The 24,992-nt window shown below is 47.2% G+C and overlaps 1 protein-coding gene across 2 annotated transcripts in view; it reads left to right on the forward strand.

Annotated features, from left to right (window-relative positions):
• The first annotated feature begins 12,965 nt into the window (after window positions 1-12,965).
• Window positions 12,966-24,992, forward strand: part of ADAMTS17 (ADAM metallopeptidase with thrombospondin type 1 motif 17) — a 188,599-nt gene continuing 176,572 nt past the window's right edge. The window contains exons 1-2 of one of the 2 annotated variants that reach the window (XM_079954201.1): window positions 12,966-13,268; window positions 17,498-17,865. In XM_079954201.1, the coding sequence (XP_079810327.1) occupies window positions 13,184-13,268; window positions 17,498-17,865 (453 nt within the window). In that variant the 5' untranslated portion in view covers window positions 12,966-13,183. The remainder of the gene's footprint in view (window positions 13,269-17,497; window positions 17,866-24,992) is intronic. The other variant, XM_079954202.1, reaches the window with a different exon arrangement.

The following is a 24,992-nucleotide window of genomic DNA, read 5'->3' on the forward strand; positions in this document are numbered from 1 at the left end:
TAATTTGTTCCGGAGGTCCGTACTTAACCTGAAACTGTTCTTAACCTGAAGCACCACTTTAGCTGATGGGGCCTCCTGCTGCTGCCGTGCCACCGGACCACGATTTCTGTTCTCATACTGAAGCAAAGTTCTTAACCTGAAGGACTATTTCTGGGTTAGCGGAGTCTGTAACCTGAAGCGTATGTAACCTGAAGCGTATGTAACCTGAGGCACCACTATATTAGCAGAAGTTTGAACTGTGCACTGAAATCCCTGCTTGGAGGAGAACCCCAAGACCTTGACTGTGGAAAATAGGAAAGCTAAGATTATTACTGGAAATACATGTTGGATAGGAAAGAACTTAGTTCCAGCTAATTCAAGTGGGGCTTGCCTTACCCCAGACCCTCCAAGTGTTCCTATTCAGGGATAGTCCCGGATTTACAGAAGCTGTCCCAGTTTCTGATTGGATCCCAGAATGTCCCACTTTTCCTCAGGATGTCCCTATTTTCATCAGAAATATGTTGGAGGGTATGTTACCCCACATTTGGCTGGTTGACATACAAGTGCCACCACTACAGGGCTTTATATACTAATAGTAACCTTTCCTGGTATCAAATCGGCAACCAGCACAGATCTCTGAGCACAGGTGTTATATGCTGACAAGGCCTCACGCCTGTCAGCAGTCATGCTGCAGTATTCTACACTAACTGCAGCTTCTGGATCTGTCCTGAACCCCTGGCCTACCTGGCGGCAAGTCAGTGTGTCAAATCCAAAGTTAAAAGACCAGGGGTCAATCCACACAAGCAAAGTCCAAAGGTCAGGAAACACAGTCCAGAGTCAAACCCGAAACATGGTCCCATAGAAGTCCAGGAGCATCCAAGTCAAAGTCCCTCAATATGGGCAGCTGAGCAGACACAACCCCTCGGCTCTGCTTCACTTGTGTACTTTGCATGCTGATTGCAACATCTGGGCTTGATGAGGCATGTGTCACTCACCTGTTCCAAGCCTACTCCAGCTGAGGAATCACACACCTCTTCCCAGAACTAGCGAGCCCCACCTGGCCAGCTAGGGAGCTGGGCTGTGGGCTGTAGCTTTCCTCTGCCTCCTGGAGCCCACTGCTCCCTACTTCTCAGAGCCTGCCGTGTTCTGCTGCTCTGGTTCCTGTGCACTGACACTCATCCCTTTGCTATCCTCCGTCACCCTGTGAGTACATCCTTCCCCATCCCCTGCTTCCCCTGGTGTGTCCTAAGGGGTGTAGCCAGGATCCTCTTCCTCCTCCCCGTTCATGTAGGGCTGCCATATGCCTGGATTTTCCCAGACATAAACAGTGTCCGGCCGAAAATTGCTGAAATGTCCAGGAAAATCTGGGCGTATGGCAACAGAAGTATAGATTTTGGGGCAAAAAATAAATTTAAAAATGCTCAACAATTTTTGTGTCCAGATTGTCACTTTTTGAAATATGGCAACCCTAAGTTCAAGACAATATCAAATCCTACAGTGCAATCCAAATAATGAACCAAGACAGAGAACTTCTTCAATGTATCATGGTTTGTTTATGTGCTAGAGATGAGGGAGGAATTCAGTTCAGATTTTAATGTAAACTTACGTAATCCCCACTTCCTAAATCACAGCTATCTTTTGAAATTCATACTCCTCTAAAATTTGCAATGTTGCTCTCCAGCCAAAAGATGTATACTAAATTTTAAAAAGTATATTGGAAGAACGTGTGGATGATAGCTCATATATGAGTAAAAATACATATATACAAAAATGCATTATCTTTGGTAACATTGCTGGCAAAGAAATGTGTGTATGCCCACTGAAATGCCAATGAATCTTTGCAAGAATCACAAAGGGAAGCGGAAATGTGAAGATTGGGAAAAGGAGAATCAGAAAGGAAACCAAAATTGTCTGTCCTTAGTGTGTGTATGCACATAGATATTTAATTTAGATTTTCCATCAAGTTATCCAAAAACAAAGGGGAATATGTGAGTTTTGGCGTTATGCATGTCCCAAACTGTGAAGGAGGGAAAGGTAAAGAAATTGCATTTTGCTGATTTTGAAAGAAAAACAGGGTCTCCACAGGGATTGTTGCCTAGTTCCTTCAGCTGCAGTTGGTCAGAACAGTTGACAATGAGTGAACAGAAGTATTTAAAGCACATATAGATATATAGGATTATATGAATAGAAGATCCCTAAGGATGCATATATTGTTGAACACCTACAAAAGAGGTGATGACCACCAGCTGGAAATATTTAAAAAATGGTTTCAGAAGAATTATGGTACTTAAAAACGCAGCCATGCACCAAAAGGTATGAAAATCATAAAGGAAGAGGCCCATTTCCCATACCATGTAAACAGTAAACGTGTTTTACAGTCTCTCATATTGGCATGGCTTAGCCTTGCTTAGAACTTGGCCTCAGGGAATAATTAAACTATGAAACTCACGCCTGCATGAGGCAGAGATGGCCATCAGTTTGGGTGGATTAAAAAAAAGGATAATAATAATAATAATAATAATAATAATAATAATAATAATAATAATTTATACCCCGCCCATCTGGGCGGCTTCCAACAGAATATTAAAATACAATAACCTATTAAACATCAAAAACTTCCCTAAACAGGGCTGCCTTCATATGTCTTCTAAACGTATGGTAGTTGTTTTTCTCTTTGACATCTGGTGGGAGGGCATTCCACAGGGAGGGTGCCACTACTGAGAAGGCCCTCTGCCTGGTTCCCTGTAACTTGGCTTCTTGCAGCGAGGGAACCGCCAGAAGGCCCTCTGTGCTGGACCTCAGTGTCCAGGTGGAATGATGGGGGTGGAGACGCTCCTTCAGGTATATTGGACCAAGGCTGTTTAGGGCTTTAAAGGTCAGCACCAACACTTTGAATTGTGCTCGGAAACATACTGGGAGCCAGTGTAGGTCTTTTAAGACCTGTGTTATATGGACTCGGCAGCCGCTCCCAGTCACCAGTCTAGCTGCCGCATTCTGGATTCTGGACACCTTCAAAGGTAGCCCCACATAGAGCGCATTGCAGTAGTCCAAGTGAGCGATAACTAGAGCATGCACCACACTGGCGAGACAGTCGGCGGGCAGATAGGGTCTCAGCCTGCATACCAGATGGAGTTGATAAACAGCTGCCCTGGACACAGAATTGACCTGAGCCTCCATGGACAGCTGTGAGCCCAGAATGACTCCCAGGCTGAGCACCTGGTCCTTCAGGGGCACAGTTATCCCATTCAGGACCAGGGAGTCCTCCACACCTGCCCGCCTCCTGTCCCCCAAAAACAGAACTTCTGTCTTGTCAGGATTCAACCTCAATCTGTTAGCCGCCATCCATCCTCAACATATTCATGGAGGATTCAACATATTCATGGAGGAGAGGACTATCGAAGGCTACTAGCCACAATGGCTGTGCTCTGCCTCCATGGTTGAAGGCAGTTATGCTTCTGAACACCCGTTGCTGGAAGCTATAGAAGGGGAGAGTGCTCTTGTGCTTGAAGCTCTGCTTGAAGTTTTCCCACAGTGGTTGGCCACTGCGAAAACAGGATGCTGGACTAGATAGGGCATGGCCTGATCCAGTAGGCTTTTACATTCTTCGCCTCAATGCACCTTCACTTGCCTGAGGCCTCTCATCCCCAATGGACTTCCTCCATCTGAAACGTGGCTTCTGTTAGCTATTGGTGATCCAACTATTGGTGTTGGTAGCATGCAAAGCAGAGCAGTTGCTACAGACCAAAAGCGGTGATGGGAACAGAGTTGGAGGTGGGTCTACAGCTCCTGGATGGATGGGATTTGGAGTTCAACCACATCTGGATAACCTGATTTAAAGCCTGCAACTTAAACTGCAGAGATGAGATTTGAGGTGGGGGTGGGAACTGGCAAGAACTCTAGGACCCCCTGCAAGGGAGAAGGGGGGGGACCCCAACCTTTCTGCTTTCCACCCTGTCTTCTAAGTCAGCCTAGGTATTAAGCAGCTGAGAGGAAGTGAAGACCTTGACGTTAATCCCTTGTCAAAGAGTGGGATTCCCAATCAAAGAGATGGGGAGATCAAAGGCACCTAATCTCCGTCCCCCCCTGACCACAGAGGGCTCCAGTAGGGTTCTGAGAGTTTATTTAGCTGACAGCCCCTCTCCCCCCTTGACAGGATTACTGGAGGCTGTGGGTTTATTAGAAGGTGAGGCCAAAGAAAGTGGCCTGAGCTTCAACATATGACTTCTTCTCTCTGCCCACTCTGAACGTGAAGTCATAACAATCTGCTATAGGGGCAACGTTGCTGATGTTCGGTTGCTCCCAACTTCTTCTTTTCCCCCCAAGCGGAGAAGATATATCATCTATTTACTCAGCTGGCAACTTCCCCATTTGCCCTGCTTTTTGCTGGGCTGTCAATTGTTTGTGGGGCTCTGCCTCCCTTTTCCTCATTCTTCATTCACTGCAAGTTCAAAAGGCGTCCCACGGAATAAGAAGGCACCGAATGCGGCGAGCTTTGGCTTTGATGTTCGGGAGCCGCAATTTCATTTCGAGGGCTCGAGCATTTCGGGAGGCCACTGGGTAAGGCTCAACTGACCTTCTGGAAGGTGATGGTGAGGATGATTTCAGAAGGAAAAGTGAAGAAAACAATATTCTGGCTGGTTTTGTCTCAAGCCGGAACCCCCTCAAGTATCAAGAGTCTTTGTGATCAGTCATCCTCCCCTCTGTTTCTGATATCCATGCTCAGACGGCCACTTATAGGAGGTAAAAATGGCACCACCCAGCCCAACACATAGCTGGTGGAGGTGGAAGCATCAACAGCCTCAGGGGGAAACCCTATGTTTTGCAGAGGTACAATTAAAAGGGGGGGATACTCCAAAACTGCCCAATTAAAAACTGTGTGATCAGTCACCACAGACTGCTGACTGCTGTTTTGTTGTTTTACCTATCACATTTATTGCTCACTTTTCCTTCAAGGAAAAGGGATGCAGGTGGTGCTGTGGGTTAAACCACAGCCTAGGGCTTGCCGATCAGAAGGTCGGCGGTTCGAATCCCCGCAACGGGGTGAGCTCCCATTGTTCGGTCCCTGCTCCTGCCAACCTAGCAGTTCAAAAGCACATCAAAGTGCAAGTAGATAAATAGGTACCGCTCTGGCGGGAAGGTAAACAGCATTTCCATGCGCTGCTCTGGTTTGCCAGAAGTGGCTTAGTCATGCTGGCCACATGACCTGGAAGCTGTAAGCCAGCTCCCTCGGCCAATAAAGCGAGATGAGCGCGACAACCCCAGAGTCGGCCACGACTGGACCTAATGGTCAGGGGTCCCTTTACCTTTCCTTCAAGGAGCTCAGGTGGCACACATGGTTCTCTCCCTCCCCGTTTTATTCCTCACAACAGCCCTGTGAAGTAGGTTAGGCTAAGAGCCAGTAACTGCCCAAGGTCATCCAATGAGCTTCATGGCCGATTGGGAATTTGAACCCTCGTCTCCCAGGTCCTAGTCCAACACTCTAATCACTACACCACACTGGCTCTCTTTAGCATCACTCAGCAGAACAGCCACAATGCAAGAAACAAGCCAAATAATGGGCTGTTGTCTTCACATTAATATTTGAAAAATATTTTCCCCTTGTTCCACTCTCATCCTCTGCATTTGGTTCATACTGCCTTCTCCTTCACCAATGAATTCCTCAATCTGTTGCCTACTCTGAACCATTCCTTAAGCAACTTTGCCTCGTGGATCTCTGACTCCCAGCACCCTTCTTTTCCAGGATCATTGTCCTTTACCTGAGCCACAAAGCTGCTCTTGCCTCTGTGAATTTTTAATCTCAGCCAGACCAACAACAGTCTCTTCCCTCATAGTTACTGGACTGTGGAGATTGTCAGCTTTGTTCCTTGAACACTTAGAATGTTTGTGAACACTTTATCATCACAGAAGCTCAGCCAATCAGTGTAAAGGTTTCACGACCAACAGCATAGTGCACTATATTTTTTACTTTCAATATCTGGCTATATGAGAATTTTAATTGCTATCAGATTATCCTTTATCAGTATTTATTTACTGGTCCTAAAATGTCTATCCTACTTCCCCCTGCCAATGGAGATGCTTAAGGCGGTTAACCCTATATAGCAAAGAAACAACTTCAAAAGTAAAAAGAAGAAGGCACAATCCCCATCCCTGAAACAATCATATTATTATTATTATTATTATTATTATTATTATTATTATTATTATTATTAAAATGTATACATTGCTCTTCGTCATAGGATCAAAGGGCAGTTTACAGCATAAAAACACAGAAACACCTAACACATTAACAAACAAAAACAATAATCCTCAACACCACCACAGTTTAAAAGGCATAGATTGTTTAATCAGCCCAAGGCCTGACTCAATAACAATGGCACCTAAAGATATGTAATGAAGATGCCTAGCGAGCCTCCCTGGGGAGAACATTCCACAAACCGGGAGCCACCACAGAAAAACCCCGTTCTCGGGTTGCTGCCCTCCAGACCTCTTGTGCAGGGGGCACACGAAGAAGGGCATCCTCTGAAGAAGGGTCTCAGATGATGAAGGCAGGGTCCAGGTCAGTTCATATGGGGTCCTTAGCTGTTTAAGGCTTTTTAGGTCAAATCCAGCACTTTGAACTGTGCCTGGAAACTAACTGGCAACCAGTGCAGTAGGACCAGGATTGGTTCCATTTGCTAATATCCCATCCTCCTCCTATTGCTGTTGGTCCAGGGGGAGGAGGATGGGATATTAGCAAATGGAACCAATTATGCTCTATTCAGGTCAAGGGGACTTACTCCCACATAAGTGTGTTCGGAATTGCAGCCTCAGTACCAGTTTTGGTATTGCTAAAAATGATCACTAGGTGGCGGTAGAGTCACACTTCTCTGTATAGGAGAAGGCGAGGACCAATCTTAAGAGACTACAGAGAAGAAATCATCCCCCTCCATTGACTTTGTAAGCAAATTACTGTCAGGATGCATAATGGAATCTGCCAGGTTGCCCCCAAACACTCTGAAACATTCCTCTTTCCTAGGGGCCTGATCCTGGTGAGCCTCCAGATGTTGCTGGACTGTGACTACTGTAGCTATCATTGGCCATCCGGGACTTGGACTCAAATGACCCATGGAGGTCTCCCTTCCCCTGCAAACTTCACTGCCTTTATATCACCTGGATATGCACATTTTTTTACAGGCAACACATTATGCAAATACTCATTTAATACATGCATTGTCCTCAATTTGAACAAATTCCCTTGATTTGCACTACATATCTTGCGGCCAGTTTTGCATAATTATGATTGCAGGTGACCAGAACTGTTAGTGTTGTGGTAGTGGAGAAGGAAGAAGAGAGGTACAGCGAAACGTGAAACATTTAATTAGTATTGTCAAGTAAACAGAGGCCACGAAGAAGAGAGATGTAGTTTGGCCGAGCTCAGAGGTCACTGCAAAATCTTGCCAACGCTGACTCTGGGTTTTCAAATCTGTTTACACATCCATAAGAACCAAACATCTTTTATTTATACAAAACAGAAGTTGTGGTGCACTTCCCATACTCACCCCTCCCCCCCAAAAAATCATCCAGAAGATGGCCAACTCTGATTATAGGTCTCAGTCTTCGGTTATTATAGACTAGCCTGCCATGACTGCTTTATAGCCTAAAATGAGCAACACACCATGTAGAGTTAATTATAGGTAGAATTCATTGGGCTGTCAGCAGTCCTTCCAATTTTATTAATTGGCGAGCCAGGCTTTCTCTTAAAGGTCTGTCTGTGCCGGCTTTCCACAACCCACGTTTTGAACTACAACTCCCATCATTCCCAGCCAGCACAGGAAATCAGATCAGGAGATAAGGTTGCAGGGTCTGGCGGGCGAAAGCTGGTCCACAGGACAGAGGCTAGCTGCTCCTGCTCTATAACCCCTCTGCAGCGCCACAAATCCAACTCAATTGTGTAACATTGGAAAATGTTGATCACTTCTCCTACCTAGGCAGTTATCTTTCCACAAGGGCTAACATTGAAATCCAGTATCACTTGAGCTCTGTGAGTGCAGCTTTCTCGCAATTGAAGTGCAGAGTGTTTGAGGACTGGGACATTCACAGGAAAACCAAAATGCTTGTTTACAAAGCTATTGTATTACCAACCTTACTGTATGCTTGTGAAAGATGGACCACTTATAAACGCCATCTCCAGCTCATCAAAAGATTCCATCAATGGTGTCTCCGAAAAATTTTACACATCACTTGGGAAGACAGGCGAACTAATATCAGTGTACTGGAAGAAGCAAAGATCTCCAGTGTTGAAGCAATGATTCTTCAACATCAGCTTCGTTGGACTGATCATGTTGTGCAGATGCCTGATGATCATCTTCCAAAGCAACTACTCTATTCCGAACTTAAAAATGGAAAGTGTAATGCTGGTGGTCAACAAAAGAGGTTTAAAGACTGTCTCAAGGCAAATGTAAAAAAATGTAGTATAAACACTGACAACTGGGAAACACTGGCCTGTGAGCGCTCCAGTTGGAGAACAGCCTTTACCAAAGGTGTCATGGGCTTTGAAGACACTCGGACTCAGGATGCAAGGGAGAAACGTGCTAAGAGGAAGGCACGCTTGGCAAATCCACACCGTGATCAACTCCCGCCTGGAAACCAATGTCCCCACTGTGGAAGGACGTGTGGATCCAGAATTGGCCTCCACAGTCACTTACGGACTCATTGTTAAAACCGTGTTTATGGAGGACAATCTTACTCAGCTACGAGTGATCGCCAAAGATACTATATTAGTTTAAAACAGGCTCAAAGCTGAGTACCGGTAATCAACACAACTCCCAATCCAGGAGCTCTGGGTGTTGTATTTCTGCGACAATCTCAGGATCTTTGGACAGAATTTGCAGCCTAGTTCTGGTTTAAACCAGGGTGGTTTAACCATCAATCCCTCTTCCCAGGGAACTCTGGGAATTATAACTCACTGAGGGGAACAGGCCATGGGGTTGCCATATTTTGAAGAGCAAAAAAGAGGACACATTTGCCGACTTGTACTTTTAACTATGGATTGCTATGACGACTCTCATTTTACATACCCCTGAAAAAGAGGATGCGTCCTGGAAAAAGAGGACATATGGCAATCCTAAATAAAGGCCCCATCACAACTCTCAGCACCCTAAACAAACTACTGCTCCTATAATTTTTGGGGAGAAACCATGACTGTTCAAAGTAGCATCATAGCACTTTAAATGTATGGTGTGGGCTTTGCAATTTTGTGGGTACAGAAGAATCAGACACACGAAGGCTTGATCAGGCGCTGAAGATTCCTGTGTGCTCTCATGAGAAAAGGCATCAAGTCATGACTATGTTGTCATGTGTTTGTTCTCTAGGAAGGCCACAAAAATGAACCAGATAGCAGATAAGAGCATTTTAATATATGATACCTAAGTGTTTTTAGGGTTGATAGCAAGCTCTGTGCTACCCAGATATGGGCCTGGTATAATCTGCACCATTTTGCTGCCTAGCTAAAATTGGCAGAACATCAAATGGATATGCCAAAGGTTCAGTTCTTCTGTATTACCCACCCACTTCGTTCAAACCATGCTTGGGAAGGACAGCTGTGGACCCCGCTATATACCAGATGATGCAATTAGGCACGCACCCCTTGCACCAGTAGCTCTGCAAGCTTCTTCTGCTTCCCTCAGAAACAGGGATGTGGATGAAAGGATCCAACTTACTCTGGGCACAGAGGGCATTCACACAACCACTTGATCAGGCATTAGTCTGACGTAGATAGTGTCTCAGATTCACAAGACTATACAAGGCGATTGTCCCAAGCCAGATCTACAGCCTCGTGCACAAGGACAAGCGTGGGTGGCTGGAGAACATAATAACTTAATCAGCAGAATCAAAAGTTCAACCCCATTCTCATCACAGTTGCCTGTCTTCTCTACCTTTTCCCCCAAATCTCTTCCTACTTCACTTACTTTTTCTGCGTATTACTGCTCCCTGTTCCATCACTGACAAACTGGAACGTGTCCAGAGGACACTGACAAACTGGAACGTGTCCAGAGGAGGACAACCAAAATGGTCAAAGGCCTGGAAACGATGCCTTATGAGGAACGGCTAAGGGAGCTGGGCATGTTTAGCCTGGAGAAGAGGAGGTTAAGGGGTGATATGATAGCCATGTTCAAATATATAAAAGGATGTCACATAGAGGAGGGAGAAAGGTTGTTTTCTGCTGCTCCAGAGAAGCGGACACGGAGCAATGGTTCCAAACTACAAGAAAAAAGATTCCACCTAAACATTAGGAAGAACTTCCTGACAGTAAGAGCTGTTTGACAGTGGAATTTGCTGCCAAGGAGTGTGGTGGAGTCTCCTTCTTTGGAGGTCTTTAAGCAGAGGCTTGACAACCATATGTCAGGAGTGCTCTGATGGTGTTTCCTGCTTGGCAAGGGGTTGGACTCGATGGCCCTTGTGGTCTCTTCCAACTCTATGATTCTATGATTCTATGATTCTATGATCACACACTTCCTTCAACCACAGGAAGGAACCGGGAGGTTGCTTCCTACTGAGACAGACAATTGGTCTAAGCTCACTACTGTCTACACTGACTGGCAGTGGCTTTCCAGGTTTTCCCAGCCCTACCTGGAGATGCTGGGGAAGGAACCTAGGGCCACCTGAATGCAAAGCAGATGCTATATGGACCTTCCCCTGGAACCTTAGAGAGTTTCTCACACACAGGCTAAAACCATAAAGTTATTCTGCAAGTTTGTGGCAGAGATTACCTCTGAAATTATCTTGTCCCCAGGCTGCTTACCCTTTAGTTTCCCCACCTCCTGAGTTTCCTTCCAAAGCTTCCAGTCCTTAATACTGTCCCTTTCAGTCCATGGGAAGTTTCAGCCCCAGTCAAACTGCCAATGTTCCCTGCCTTCAGCGAAACTGGACAGCAGCTAATCTGTTTCAGAAGCTTCACTGTCACAAGTACAATGCTACATAGATATCCCCTTGAGAGGAAGCCAGAGATGCTATCTGGAAGAGGGGAAGGGATGTAGGGAGGAAAGTTACTTTGATGAGCAGCCAACTTAACCCTTGCTTCCCAGGCCAAGAGCCAAAGGGATTCTTATTGCAAAGATGTCTATAACATATGTCTGATGTCTCTGAAGGCTTACTAGCTTTGCAATAATGGTTGCAAAACTTGGCTTCTCTGCTGGGTATTTAAAATGACAAAGACGAGGGGGGAAGAGAGAGAGAGAGAGAATGAGAATAAAATATAGAACAAGCAGCAGTGGAAGGGTTTGTTTCCTATAAGATAACTTGAGGTAGTCAAGTAGCTCCCAGAGGAGAGTGCAAGTCTGGGAGTAAAGGATGGCCTGGGCACTAAAGCAAGGTCAGTAAATGGTTTGGGTCATGTCTGGAAATCCATAGTGGAGGAAGAAGAAGTAGACCGTACTATTAGTAGAAGAGAGGATACCCTCCAACACTTTGAAGACAAAATATGGGTTGCCATCTTCCCCAGATGCCCTCTTCCCATTTTTTATCCCCAAACCTGGTGGTTGCGATTGCCTTGCCCCAGATCAGATCCAGGAGCAGAGCTGGCGTCAGTGTCCCAGTCTGGAGGAGAAGGCAGCTGTTGCCCTCCAGGGCTGCATTTAGAACCCTCACAGGAGAGAACTTCGTGGAGTCGTCTTCTAAACTAGCTGGAGGGTAACAGGTGAGAGAAGGCTTGGCTGCAATTCCTGGCAGCGGTTCTCTGGGGATTCGAGACAGGAGTGTTTCCAAACTGTGCCTGAAGATGCCAGGGATTGAATTCTGGATCTTCTGCATGGAGAGCACATCCTCACAGGATGAGCCAGTCTAGCAGCCTACGCCAGCCTTCCCCAACCTGGTGCCCTTCAGCAGTTCCTCAGGTATCCTGGGTCTGAGCTGTTAAGGGTCCTCCTACCTGTCCATAATTTGAGGACTGAGTCAACCTCTGTGGGCATAGCATGGTTTCTGAAGAGTTGTTCCCAGAAGCAAACTGGCAGCCAGAGAATTGGGTGGGTCTTCCTGTCATTGGCTCTGGCGCCACCTACTGCTGGACTCCCTGCCTTCTGCCCTACCAGTTCAATGGGCACCAGTCACCTCTGAAAGCAGGATGCAAACATTGTACATAGGCAAGCAAACTTTGAGCAGCTTGCAGACTCCCTCCAAGTCCCTAGCCTCAGAGTGTTTCTTGGTCAAAGAAGTGTTTCCCAAAAGGCTCTGCTTTGACCTCTTTCCAGTTGAAACAATCATTCTGGCAAGGTGACTGGCGGCAAAAGGAGGATGGCGGGGCTGCAGGGCTTTTATTAGCTGGGCAAAGGAGAGAATTTTCTGCAGGTACAGCTTCTCTCTCGTGTGACAAACCACACACTTGCTGACATTCCTTCTCGCCTACCATTAAAAAACGACAACACCCAATCCGCTTGTCCTCTGAGACAGGCTTTTGTTTGTAAAATAAATAACTGTAAAAAGGAATCCATCAACGGTACTTCATCTCCCCTCACCCTTTCCTGGTCCTGTACTGTACTTTCAACAGCTAGCTAACATGCGGAGGTGAATATCACAGCATGGCCATAGGGGTTTCCAACTTTTTGGGGCCGCTTCTGTGGCTGTCCCTTTAAACAGCAACCAGTCCAATGCACAGAAACGCAGAAGGGCACCTGATCTCCAAGCCATGTAAAACGTCTCCTGCAGAACTTCTGCAGGTCAACCTGGTAGGAGAGCCCGGGATGGCAGCGCCTCTGACCCAAGCGCACCTGAACCCACCAGGTTGCAAAACCAACCAACCGGCATCCGCCTCTGTAGCGCCACCTGGCGGCGGCGTTTCCCCTTCGCCCGCAACCCACGTGTACCGCTTCTCCTTTTACAACCTCGCTATTTACCCGAGTGTGTTAATTCCGACGACCAATCAGTGGGCAGGAGGTGTAGCTCCGGGAGGTTAAGCTCCAATCAGCACCTGCGAGTGGAGAAGGGAGGAGATGCTCTCTCCCTCTCTCTCCCCCGCTTCTCCCTCCCCCCTTTCCTCCCTTTCTGTAAACCACGTTGAGTTTGTAGCGCTAATTAATTTTTCCAAAGTCTGGGAGGGCTTCGCTGCAAGTCGGGATTCCGCTGCTGCTGCTGCCGCTGCTGCCGCCATCAAGGGCCCTTCTTCGCCTTCCTCCTCCTCCTCTTCTCCCTGCACCGCAGAACCCAGTTGCGGAGGCCCCTCGGCTGCAATAAAATGTTTGACGGCTCCTTCCTGTCTCTTATATCTCCCCTTCTGTTGCGGCTGCTACTGGTGCTCTGCGGACCAGGCACCCATACAGGTAGGGTGGTTCTGCGGATTTTCTCCCCACTTCAATCTTCTGCCTTCTGTCGTCTCCCTGGATTTGACATTTTGGAAGCGGGCGCGGGGAAGGGAAGTTTTTTTTTGGGGGGGGGGGGCGGACTGGACTGCAAATTGCATGCATTTTAAAAACACACACCAACCCTTCGAGATACAATCATTTTGGGGAAGCCCCATGTTTGTTGCATCTCTCCCCCGTCCCCTTAACAAGATGCAAAAGTTTTCAAAGCCAAATGGCATGTTCGTTTCCTTCTCTCTCTTTTCCACCCTCCCTTCCGTTATATGGCTCTGATCCAGTTTTCCTTATCCAAAAGGATGTATCTGTTTCCAGACTTGTATATTCTTTATTCCTGGCTGGTCTTCTTGCAAACCTCACCCCCCCTTTCTCTCTCTCTCTCCCTCTCTCCCCTCTCTCTTCTTTTTTAATAGGTTTGGTGAAATGTGAGTACCCCCGCCACACTCTCCCTCCTTCCCTCTCCTTGTGTGTGTGTGTGTGTAATATCTAAAATACTTTTCTTGAACGATGCAAGAAAACTCTGGCGTTGTTCGGTTCTTTATCTCCCTCCCCCACTTTTCCCTTTATGCTGCATAACTAAAAGAAAAGTTGTAGCTACTGGCGGCAAATAAAATTAAAAAGAACCATCACCTCTCTCTCTCTCTCTCTCTCTTCTCTGCCTGCAGCTGGCTCAGAACTTCCAGGGTATTTGATCTGGGAATATATCTCATTTATTTTATTAAACTGCTAAATGGGCAGTGCTTGTGATGTAGGGGGAGGATATGTGACAAGTTAAATGGAAGGTGATGTGTCAATGGCTACTGACCCTGATGGCCAGAGGCATTATGCTCTGAATCCCGGTTGCTGGAAACCGCAGGAGGGTAAAGAGCTGTTGTACTCGGGTCCTGCTGCTTGTGCGCCTCCTATAAGCATCTGGCAAGACGAGCCACTGCCCTCATCCAGCAGCAGACTCTTCTTCCATCCTTAGGATAGGTAGAACTATAGAATCGTAGAGCTGGAAGGGACCCTGAGGATCATCTTCTAATCCAATCCCCTGCAGTGAAGGAATATGCAGGTGTCCCATACAGGGATCAAACCTGCAACCTTGACGTTATCAGCACCATGTTGTAATCAAGTGAGCTATCCAAGCTTCCCTAGTAAGCGGAGCTTCAAAGGCAGTCTAAATTCTGAATGTCAAGATGCTGGGGGCAAATAAAGAAGGGAAGGCTGGCAGATCCATGGAGGATAAGTCTATCTGTGACTGCTAGTCGTGTGATGAGTGCTCTAGTATGTATGTCTCTTGATGCTGGTGCTGAGAATCACAAGGTTGGTGTGGGGAGAGTTGTTGCATTCTGGTCGGTGAGAACAGGATGCTGGGCTAGGTGGGACTTTGGCCTGATCCAGCCTGGGCTCTGTTTATGTTCTGAGAGGCTACCGAAAGTCCCATGGGAAAGACCTAGTACAATTGTTCCATTGGTCCATCTAGCTCACAGGATTGCATCAATACTGGTTGCTGGGATTTGCAAGCAGGGAGAGTGCCGCCGCTCTCAGGTCTCGCTTTTGAGCATCCCACAGGCATTTGGTTGACCACTGTGAGAACAAGAAGTTGGGCTAGGTAAGAGTTTGCCAAACTTGTGGTCTAACTGCAGCTGGAGGCCCAACTCCCATCATCCTTAGCTAGCGGGACCAATGGTCAGGGATGATGGGAATCGTAGTTCAAAAATGGCTGGAGACCCAAGTTTGGGAAACCCTTGGCTAGATAGACCTTTGGCACGGCCCAGCAGGGCTCTTGTGTTTCAGCATCATGAGTATGTAACAGAATGCTGACGAGACAATCCTTAGCCTGACCCAGAAGTGCAGCAGAATGTGTATGAACCAAGGGAATTTAGGTAGCTCAGTTGGACAGAGCATGGTGCTGATAACACCAAGGTTGCAGGTTCGATCCTGCTATGGGACAGCTGCGTATGCCTGCATTGCAGGGGCTTGGACTAGATGATCCTCGTGGTCCCTTCCAACTCTATGATTCTTTAAATGCTAACAGGAGACCTAAGATTCCCCACCCTAGCCTATGCTGGAGATGAGTCCATAGGTCAGTGCTAGAGCAGTTGCTGTGCATACATAAGGTCCCAGGTTCCATACTTGGCATCTCCATGTAGGGCTCGGAACATGTATACTCAGGTGGAGCAAATGGGTCAGTGTGTCTGGCTGTTAACCAGAAGGTTGGTGGTTCGAGCCCACAGGATTCCTGTGTTGCAGGTGCTTGGACTACATGACCCTCGAGATCCCTTCCAACTCTACAATTTTATCGTTCTATGATTCTATCCCTTTCTTGGAACCCTCCGGAGCTACCTCTGGTCAGTCTAGACAATATCAAGCCATGTCACCTTTCTATGTTCCTTAGAGAGCCTGTGTGGTGTAGCGGTCAGTTGAATTAGGGCCTGGAAGACCACAGTTCAAACCCTATTCAGCCCTGGGTGACCCTGGGCCAGTCATGGTTTCTCACTCTACCTTCCAGGGTTGTTCTGTGGATTACATGGGGAGAACAATGTATGCCACCTGGAGCTCCTTGGAGAAAAAGATGGGATATAAATGTAATAAATAAATTAAATGCACTGCACACAGAAGGTCCCAGGTTCAATCCTTCTCATCTTCCATTTAAAGAAAAGAGGTTCAGAGAGTTGATGATATTTGCCCAAGACCCTGGAGAGACCCAGCCAGTCAGAGCAGAACTGAAATGGATGGGCAGATAGTATGGCAGCTTCTTTTGTTCATTCCTATGTGCCTTTGAGCATATGCGGAGTGCTTTCTGTTGCTATTAAGAGTTGCCAGAGTAACCACAGTTGACCTCCTCCTCCTCCTCCTCCCCCACACTGACAAAGCATCATCAAAAGATTGACAAATATTAAAAAGGATCAGTTTTTAAAAGTAGTAAAGGTAGAGGTAAAGGACCCCTGACCGTTAAGTCCAGTCACGAACGACTGGGGTTGTGGCGCTCATCTCGCTTTACTGGCCGAGGGAGCTGACGTTTGTTCGCAGACTGTGTCTCTGGGTCATGTGGCCAGCATGACTAAACTGCTTCTGGTGAAACCAGAGCAGCACATGGAAGCACCATTTACCCTCTCGCCAGAGCAGTACCTATTTATCTACAGTGGTACCTCGGGTTAAGAACTTAATTCATTCTGGAGGTCTGTTCTTAACCTGAAACTGTTCTTAACCTGAAGCACCAGTTTAGCTAATGGGGCCTACCGAAGCAAAGTTCTTAACCCGAGGTAATATTTCTGGGTTAGCGGAGTCTGTAACCTGAAGCATCTGTAACCCGAGGTACCACTGTACTTGCACTTTGACGTGCTTTCGAACTGCTAGGTTGGCAAGAGCTGGGACTGAGCAACGGGAGCTCACCCCATCGCAGGGATTCAAACCGCCGACCTTCTGATCGGCAAGTCCTAGGCTCTGTGGTTTAGACCACAGCGCCACCCGCGTCCTTTAAAAAGCAGTATTACTGGGCAAATAAGAATAATAATAAATGTCCAGCATTTTCAACTTCTGACCAGAGAGTTCTGCCTTCTCAGTCACAACGTACCAAAGGGGGTTGCATGTTGTTGGAGAGGGGATTCGCTCTGCATATGTGCAGAGGTGGCCTTTTCTTACAGATTCCAGTGTAAGACTGGCAGGTTCTAGCATTGCGAATAAGGTTCTGAAAATAGGTTTGGCTCTGGCGAGGTTGTGGTTTTAATTTAGACAGGGGTGGGAAACATCTGGCCTGCAGCCTGGCCTCACCATTTGACCCATGCAGATGCTCAAGCCACCAACCTGACTTCGCAGATTTCATGGGGTGGTAGCTCCAAGCAGGTATCTCCTTGCGTTCTTATGACTAACAGTGAATACAGTGGTACCTCGGGTTACAGACGCTTCAGGTTACAGACTCCGCTAACCCAGAAATAGTACCTCGGGTTAAGAACTTTGCTTCAGGATGAGAACAGAAATCACAGGACAGTGGTGCAGCAGCAGCGGGAGGCCCCATTAGCTAAAGTGGTGCTTCAGGTTAAGAACAGTTTCAGGTTAAGAACAGACCTCCAGAACAAATTAAGTTCTTAACCCAAGGTACCACTGTATAACCTTTTACCTGGGAGTTGGGTTCTCTGGCCTGTATTGCTGATGGCTGCTAATGCTCTCTCACCCCCCTTTCTTCTCTCCTTCTGTGTCTCTTTTTGCAGTCAATGCGGACCTGGGTGTGGTGATCATCCCGGAGCAGGTGCCCCTTGACAAGATCCCTTCCCTGCAGGTCAGAGGGATCCACTCTGAGGAGCATAGGAGGCGACGCTCTGAGCCTCTGCAGCCTGAAGAAGAGGCCAAGGTGCTGATCGTCCGGCTTCCTGCCGGGCTGGGCTCCGATCCAGGCTCTGACATCTACTTGAACCTTCGCCGAAATGGGCAGTTTTTGGCACCGGGTTTCTCCGTGGAGGAAATTGGTGTGGGCCGAAGCAGCCGCCGTGTGGACTTGGACCGCCTCTGCTTCTACACAGGGCACGTGCTCAACCGCAGCGCAGACTCCTTCGCTTCCCTCAGTGCCTGCGGCGGGCTGGTACTTGTCTCTGGGCGAATTTGCCCTCGATGGGCTCAGTCTGGTGTTGCGGGAGGCCGTTGTTTGGGGAAGAAGAACCTGTGGAAGAGTGTGTTGGGTGGGGCATAGAGTTAAGGGAGTCGAGAGACAGAGAAGGTGGGAGGGTCCCCTGTATCTAGAAAGTGGAGAGCCAGGTCAGGCTAGGGAACAGCGTTGCAAAGCTGTGTTCATTCCCTTACAATTTTCAGTTAGTTACAGGTTACTCTGTCAGTTTCGTACTGACAAGTGGAAGAAAATTGTATCAGTCTGGCCTGCTTCTGATATCAGAATTACAGCCAGCCAGCCATTCCCTTTTCTTAGGTATTCCATTCCGTTTAGCCATCATGTTTTCCATTTCCCCACTCCAACCTTCAGGCAGCATTTTGTGGCTGCTGAGTAGGCTCAGTCTGCTTTGGGGTGCATGCCCTGGAAGAGGAGGTTCTCTTAATGTTTTACCCCTGGGGCCTACTTAAGAGGGCTGACAATTGCTGAGGCCTACCAGTCTCAAAATGATGGCAGCTGGAGATAGTGTCTGGCTTAATTAGGTGGCTGTTACTGACATGGTTTTCTGTTGATCCCTAATCAGCCTTTGGTCATTGCTAAATTCTTTGCCACAGTGTTTTTCATGTGGCAATGAGTTCTGTAGTCTATCTTGCCTGTATTTCGAAACAAATGTTGCTCATCCTGGGGATATTGTAAGATGAGTTTGCTGATCTAGAAGCTCAAAGTAAAGCACACTTACATTCACTTCCTTTTCCTACAGTTACTCTCTCTTAACCTGTTCCTTTCTATTCTCAGTTTTTGTTATTATTTATTTATTTATATTCAATATAAATATATTTATATATTTATATTTATATTTGCTGTCTCTAATTTCCCTCCACACCTCCTCAGGTCTTTTCCCCTTTGAGAAGGTAGGCCTCCCCCCCCCCCAATTTCTCTGACCCTCGGCCATCTTGACTCGCCATATGAGGAGTGCTGGCATTAATGCAACCATTAGCCCCACACGGCCAGGGGACTAGATGGGTCACGGCACCATGGCTCACTAGTTGCCTCTGGCCCAGCGTTTGGGAAACTCTATGCTAAACTATTCCTCCGACGCTCCTTTGTGTTGCTGGCAAAGAGGGCAGACCAGCTTCTGCTTAAAGATCTGCCCTTACGGATCGAATTGCAGAGGGAATCCTGGCTTCATTTCTGAGGAATGACAGGGTTCTCCGGGAGCACACCTTGTAAACCAGTAGGCGGCAGCATTCTAAAATTGCAGGCTTTAAAAAAAAAGAATCTCCAGTCTGCAGGAGCTCTGGCCCCTTTTGCATCTTGTCACCCTGCTTAGCCCTGAGGGATAAACGAGCATTGATAGCTCAGTTGGTTAAAGCGTAGTGCTGACAATACCAACGTTGCAGGTTCAATCCCCGTATGGGACAGCTGTATGGCAAGGGGGTTGGACTAGATGATCCTTCCAACTCTGATTCTGTTTTGGGACTGGATCCCTCTATGGGACAACTGCGGAGGAGGTTGGACTTCCAGGATCCCTCCCAACTCTGTGATTCTATGGGACTCAGTTTGGCCTCCCAGTCTTCCAATTGGTCTAGTCCAGCGGTTCTCAACCTGTGGGTCCCCAGATGTTGTTGGACTACAACTCCCATCATCCCTGAGCTCTGGCCTTGCTAGCTAGGGGTGATGGGAGTTGTAGTTCAACAACATCTGGGGGCCCACAGGTTGAGAAAGGCTGGTCTAGTTGTATTGTGGGTCTCGCCTGTTAACTTTCTGCAATGTTTCTGTGGCTCTGTAGGAATGCCGATGAGGCTGGAATTCTTCACAACCTGTCCACCCCGCCCCTTCCCTCCCGCCTCCCCACCTCAGGGCAGGAGTGGGCGGAGCAGGGGGGTGCTTAGTTTGGGCAGCTGTGCTGTAGACAGTCCTTAAGGAAGGAGGGGCAAGCCCTGTGCCTCAGGTGAGCACCTGCATCCAGATAATGGGATACCAGCGTCTTTTGTGATTGATGTTGGAAGCTGGAGCTGAGCACCACCAAAGGTTTCTTGGAGCTTGAAAATGAGAATGCTCCCCCCCCCTCGTGAAATGCTGACAGGGTTCTCCACCCACCTGTCCCTCGCTGCAAAGCACACTTTGTTAATCTCATTCATAAATTACCAAGCTCTTAAGGCTCTGAAGCCATCTGAAAAGTGTACAAATGGAACAGGGGGAAAAAGCCATGTAAAAATATAAACAAAACGGGAATTCTTTTGTAGTGGCAACTTTTATTGCTTGAGAAGTGTTGGTGGTAGAAAGGGGAATTAATAACACTCTGCTGGCAGTTGGGGAATATGTCCCGACCTCACTTACTTGGGAGTAAGCTCCTTGAATCCAATGGGACTTACGTCTGAGTAGACATGGTCCACATCCACACCAGGCATTTAAAATGCTATGATACCACTTTAAACAGTCATATTCCCCTCCCCCCAACGAATTCTGGGCACTGTAGTTTAAGGGTGCTGAGACCCGTTTGCCCTCTAGTGTTACAATTCCCAGAGGGGTTTAACAATCAGTCCTGCTTCTCAGGGAACCCTGGGAATGGTAGCTTTGGGAGGGGACCAACTTTCAGCACCCTTAACAAGCCTTAACAAATTACAGCTTCCATGTTTCCTTGGGGGAAGCTATGACTGCTTAAAGCGGTAACAGACCTCTTTAAATGTATCCTGCGAATGGGACTGTGGTTAGGTTGACAGACTCTGAATTGTGGAGGGAATTTAGGAAGCTCCTGAAATCTACAATCTGGACGCCCTAACACCCTTGCCCCTGTTTTACCTTGTAATTAAAATTGGCAAACTAAGGGTGTTGCCACACAAAGTTAAGAAGTGCAGGTCCCCTTTGTATCCCTTATAACATGAACAGCACAACAAGAGTATACAGCTGAAATTGGAAGCATCTCCATACCGATTTGTGTTAGGACTGAACCACCACCACCAACAACTTCTCCCCTTGCAAGGAGATCGATAACTTTTTTGCCTAGGAGTTGAGATTCTTCTGGATCCTGACATTTCTCCAGATAATCAATCAAATCTTAAAACAGGTATACTGTTCCACTTGTTTGGGAAGCTTCCACAGCCAGTTCCCCAGACTCTCAGGTAGTGGGGACTCTCGCGGGGTGTCAAATCAGGACTCTTGCTTTGGCAGGAGGGATTAACTGACCAAACAAAAGTGCATTGCAGCTGGGGGGGGGGCACAGCTACTTAAAGAGAGATCCTCCCTTGGGCCATAACGTGGGTGGGTCTGGGATAACCTCTTGAGTAAACAAAACAGTGCAGAGACCAGACTGTCTTCATCAACAGAATGCAGAAAGGCATAGTGGAGAGACCACTAGGGGAGTCATATCACAACTACTGTTTTAGGAGGTGATAGCAAGAGCTAAGGGGAGTGTTAGAAGAAGGTAGGGGGCTGCTCTCCCCCATGCAATCCAAGCACTTGGTGGGATACAGAGTGGGAAGCAGCTGTTGAGCAATCCTTTGTACATTTCACTTTGAGATAGTTCTCCTTTTGAACTATTTCCCCCAGCATCTGAAACATATGCAGCTGCTTTACACGGAGTCAGATCAGTGTTGTTAACTCTGAGTGACAGTCTTCTTCCGGGGCCTCAAGCAGAGGTCTTCCCCAGGCCTACTGGCTGAGATCACATCAGCTGGAGATGCCAGGAACGAGTATATAATCAAAGCACTTGTTCTACCACTGGAAACCCCTGTGAGCAATGGCCTACCAAGGCACTTTCCATTTTGGAAAGTTGGGCAGAGCATGGTATTGTCCCGATTCCTGCCGTGACAGCGATGCTCACTGTGTACCACGATCCGAAGCTGAAATAGCTCTGCGGTGATGATGAGCAGGTTGCTAGCAAGCCCTCTATCTCCTAAAAGCCAGGCAGCATAGCTTTAACGGGAATTCCATCTGTGGAAGAACAAAACCAAGGGTTGTTCGCGAACAGCAGTTGCATCCGTGACATCTGTGTGCCATGCGTAAGTAAAATAACATGGGCTCAGCAGTAAACTAACCACAACAGATAGGAACATGGACCCTCTCCTATTGTTGGTCCTCTTCCAGCCCTGCTAACTGCATCATTGTTGGCAGAGAACACATTGTGGCAAAAACTACATATCCTGAAAAGCACTACCAAACACATGGGATGGAGGCGCAGAGAACATGATCCTCTAACTATGCCCAGCTGCTGATGCTGGGAAGACCTATTCAGATGTTCAGTGGGGAGCAGTAACTATGGTTGCCTTGATGATGTGGACAGGAGGGGGAGCAGGGAGCTGTAAGGCACTGAGAGAAGAGGATGCTTGACTAGATAGGCTGTTGGCCTGATCCTGCAGGCTTTTGTGTTCTGATGTTCCTGTTGGTGCCAATGGGAGGTTGTTTCTTAATGCTAATTGCCATCACCTCTCTATGCAATTTGTTCCAAAGCTAAACCGTTCTTACTGCCAGGAAACTTCTTCTTGTGTTCCACCTCTAACTTACGTCCAGGAGATCCAGTCCTGTCTTTTGGGGCAGCAGAGAACTATGTAATTTTTGCCCTGTTTTGTGTGAGAGTCCTTCAGGTATTAGAAAAGGGATATTATTTCCCACCTCTGTTTTCCCTGGGTGAACATACATAGTTCCTTCAACTTTTCCAAGTAGGCAGCAAAAGGTGCTTTGCTCTGGGAAACTGGGCCACTACTCTTTCTACAGGCAGCGACAACTCTGTTCTCTGTCTGGTTGGAGCCTGTGTGTGTGTGTGTGTGTGTGTGCGTACGTGCAAAAGAGAGTCAGGTGGTGGACGATGAATGAAGAGCAATCCTATGTAGGTCTACTTAGAAGTACCGTAGTTTCCGCTGAGTTCAGTGGGGCTTACTCCTAAAGAAGCCCACATGGTATTGCAGCCTTGTATTTCAATTAGTATTTTCACTGCTGGATTTCTTTGAACATTACAGATGGAAATAATTAATGCCCTTAATGATGTTAGCAAAGGAGGAGAATGAGGGGAAAGCTATCATTAGTTGTCTCCCACCACTGTGATTCCCTGCTCCATCTATCCTTAGTTACCATTTCCTTGGCCCCACCTGTCTCAGCAGGTACCATCCGCTGCTGCTAGTTTGTGTTTCCTGTACCATGGACCATTTTCATTGACCTCCTCTGAACTTCTTCCAGTTTGTTAATTCTAGTCTAGTCTCCTCCCTGATGTGTCAGGAATGCATTTGTACCAGAGGGAAACATAGTCAGTCCTTGTGAGCGGCCAACCAACAGTCTAGAAAAGCACAGCCCATTGCTGTTACCCATTCCTAGATATCTAATGGTGGCAGAGCTAAGAAGTCCACCTGTGCAACAATACCCCTTAATTCCCATGCTATGAAAGGCCTCCCTGGTAAGTGTGATGTGATAGTCTTTTAACTAAGCATGTAAGAAAGCAGTGCTTTCCATTCTGTGTTGTGCTGTTTCCATTCCACTGCAGTTTGTCTTCCACCAAAAGGCGCATTAGTTGTGTTGCTGTCTGCTGTGACAAATTTATAAAACGTATATAATTTACATAAACAATCACACAAAACATGTAAGTTACATTATGTTATTCCACCTCATTCATTCAGTGCAAAGGAAAAATGATGCGGGGTGTGTGTGTGGATAAAATGTAAGCAGTTACTTATTGTTTGCAGGCATAGACTGCAAGATGCAACATTTTATTCTATAATTTATAATGGAGACTGGGTCCATGTTTTCTCTATGTAGCCTTCTCTAGTTTTCTCTATGTAGTCTTGAGAAAACAGGTTTCATTCTGAAAATAAAAGCCCATTGCAGATTGATTCTGCATTACCCCACATTGTGCCCATTTGAAAACAGATGTAGGGGGTCCTGATAATGGTGAGGTGTGTACAGTGGCGTAGCGTGGGGGGTGCAGGGGGGGCCGGCCGCACCGGGCGCAACATCTGGGGGTTAGGGTTAGGGGCGCAAATCCATAGGTTAGGGGGCGCAAATTACTTGCCTTGCCCCGGGTGCTGACAACCCACGCTACGCCACTGGGTGTGTAGTAACACCTGCTTGATGTGGTTGTGGGTGGGCGTATATCAAGATCACAATCACCGCTTCCTTCTTTATTCACCTGGGGCTAGCTCAGGTAGGAGAAGGCATGGATAACTAAATCAAGGGTTGTATCAGGCAAGCACACCCACACTTGTAGACGGCAGGCTCCAAAATCAACGTAAGTTGAAAGCAGCATGTTGGAAGACGAGCATCAACAATTCTGGATTGAGAAAAATGACATTTCTGTGCCGATTCATTTCCGTTCTGGACACAGGACGAATAAGCGAACATCGGCAATTTCCTGTTTCTGTTTCTATTGGAATTCTCCGACATCCCTGCTTTTAACTCTTCCATAAGGAATATTCAAGTTAAGTGATGCAAAATGCTGTCAGTTGACATAAACAGCTCCTCAAATGCACTGCAACGCACTTCAGGGCTGTTCAGCTCATTCTAGCTAACTGTGCAGTAGCCCACAGGACAGCCCTGAACAACATGTGATCCACCAACACTGGATAGCTCAGTTGGTTAGAGCATGGTGCTGATAATGGCAAGGTCGCAGGTTCAATCCCCATATGGGACAGCTGAATATTCCTGGACTAGATGATCCTCAGGGTCTCTTCCGACCCTACAATTCTATGATTCTATGGCAACCTGAACTCTGCAGCTGTGGATGGGCCTGCCATATGCCCAGCTGCTCCCCTGGTTTTTGGATGCCCAATCAGGCATCAAGAACAGGAGGCTTACTGAGGCCTGGGTAGGCTGTGTAGGGCTGCTGGGTCACAGCTGTGCAGGCCTTTTAAAATGAGGTACCTGGCTGGATTTATCTAATCTAAAGCAGGCCAAGATTTCTCATTCAGCCAGATCTTTCCAACATTCAGTCAAAATGTTTCACTCACTGGGATGGGGAGGATGTGTGATCCCGTAGTAAGTGGGGAAACATGAGGGCTCTTCTGGGGCTCATTTGATGTTTGTTTTTTTATACCTGGTACCAGTTTGGTTTTCAAGGGAGGGGATGATGAGCCTGTCTTAAGAACAGAAGATTAGCCCAATTGGCTTGGCCCAATGGCCCA

Source organism: Podarcis cretensis (assembly GCF_951804945.1).
Source record: "Podarcis cretensis genome assembly, chromosome: 14".
Taxonomy (NCBI): Eukaryota; Metazoa; Chordata; class Lepidosauria; order Squamata; family Lacertidae; genus Podarcis; species Podarcis cretensis.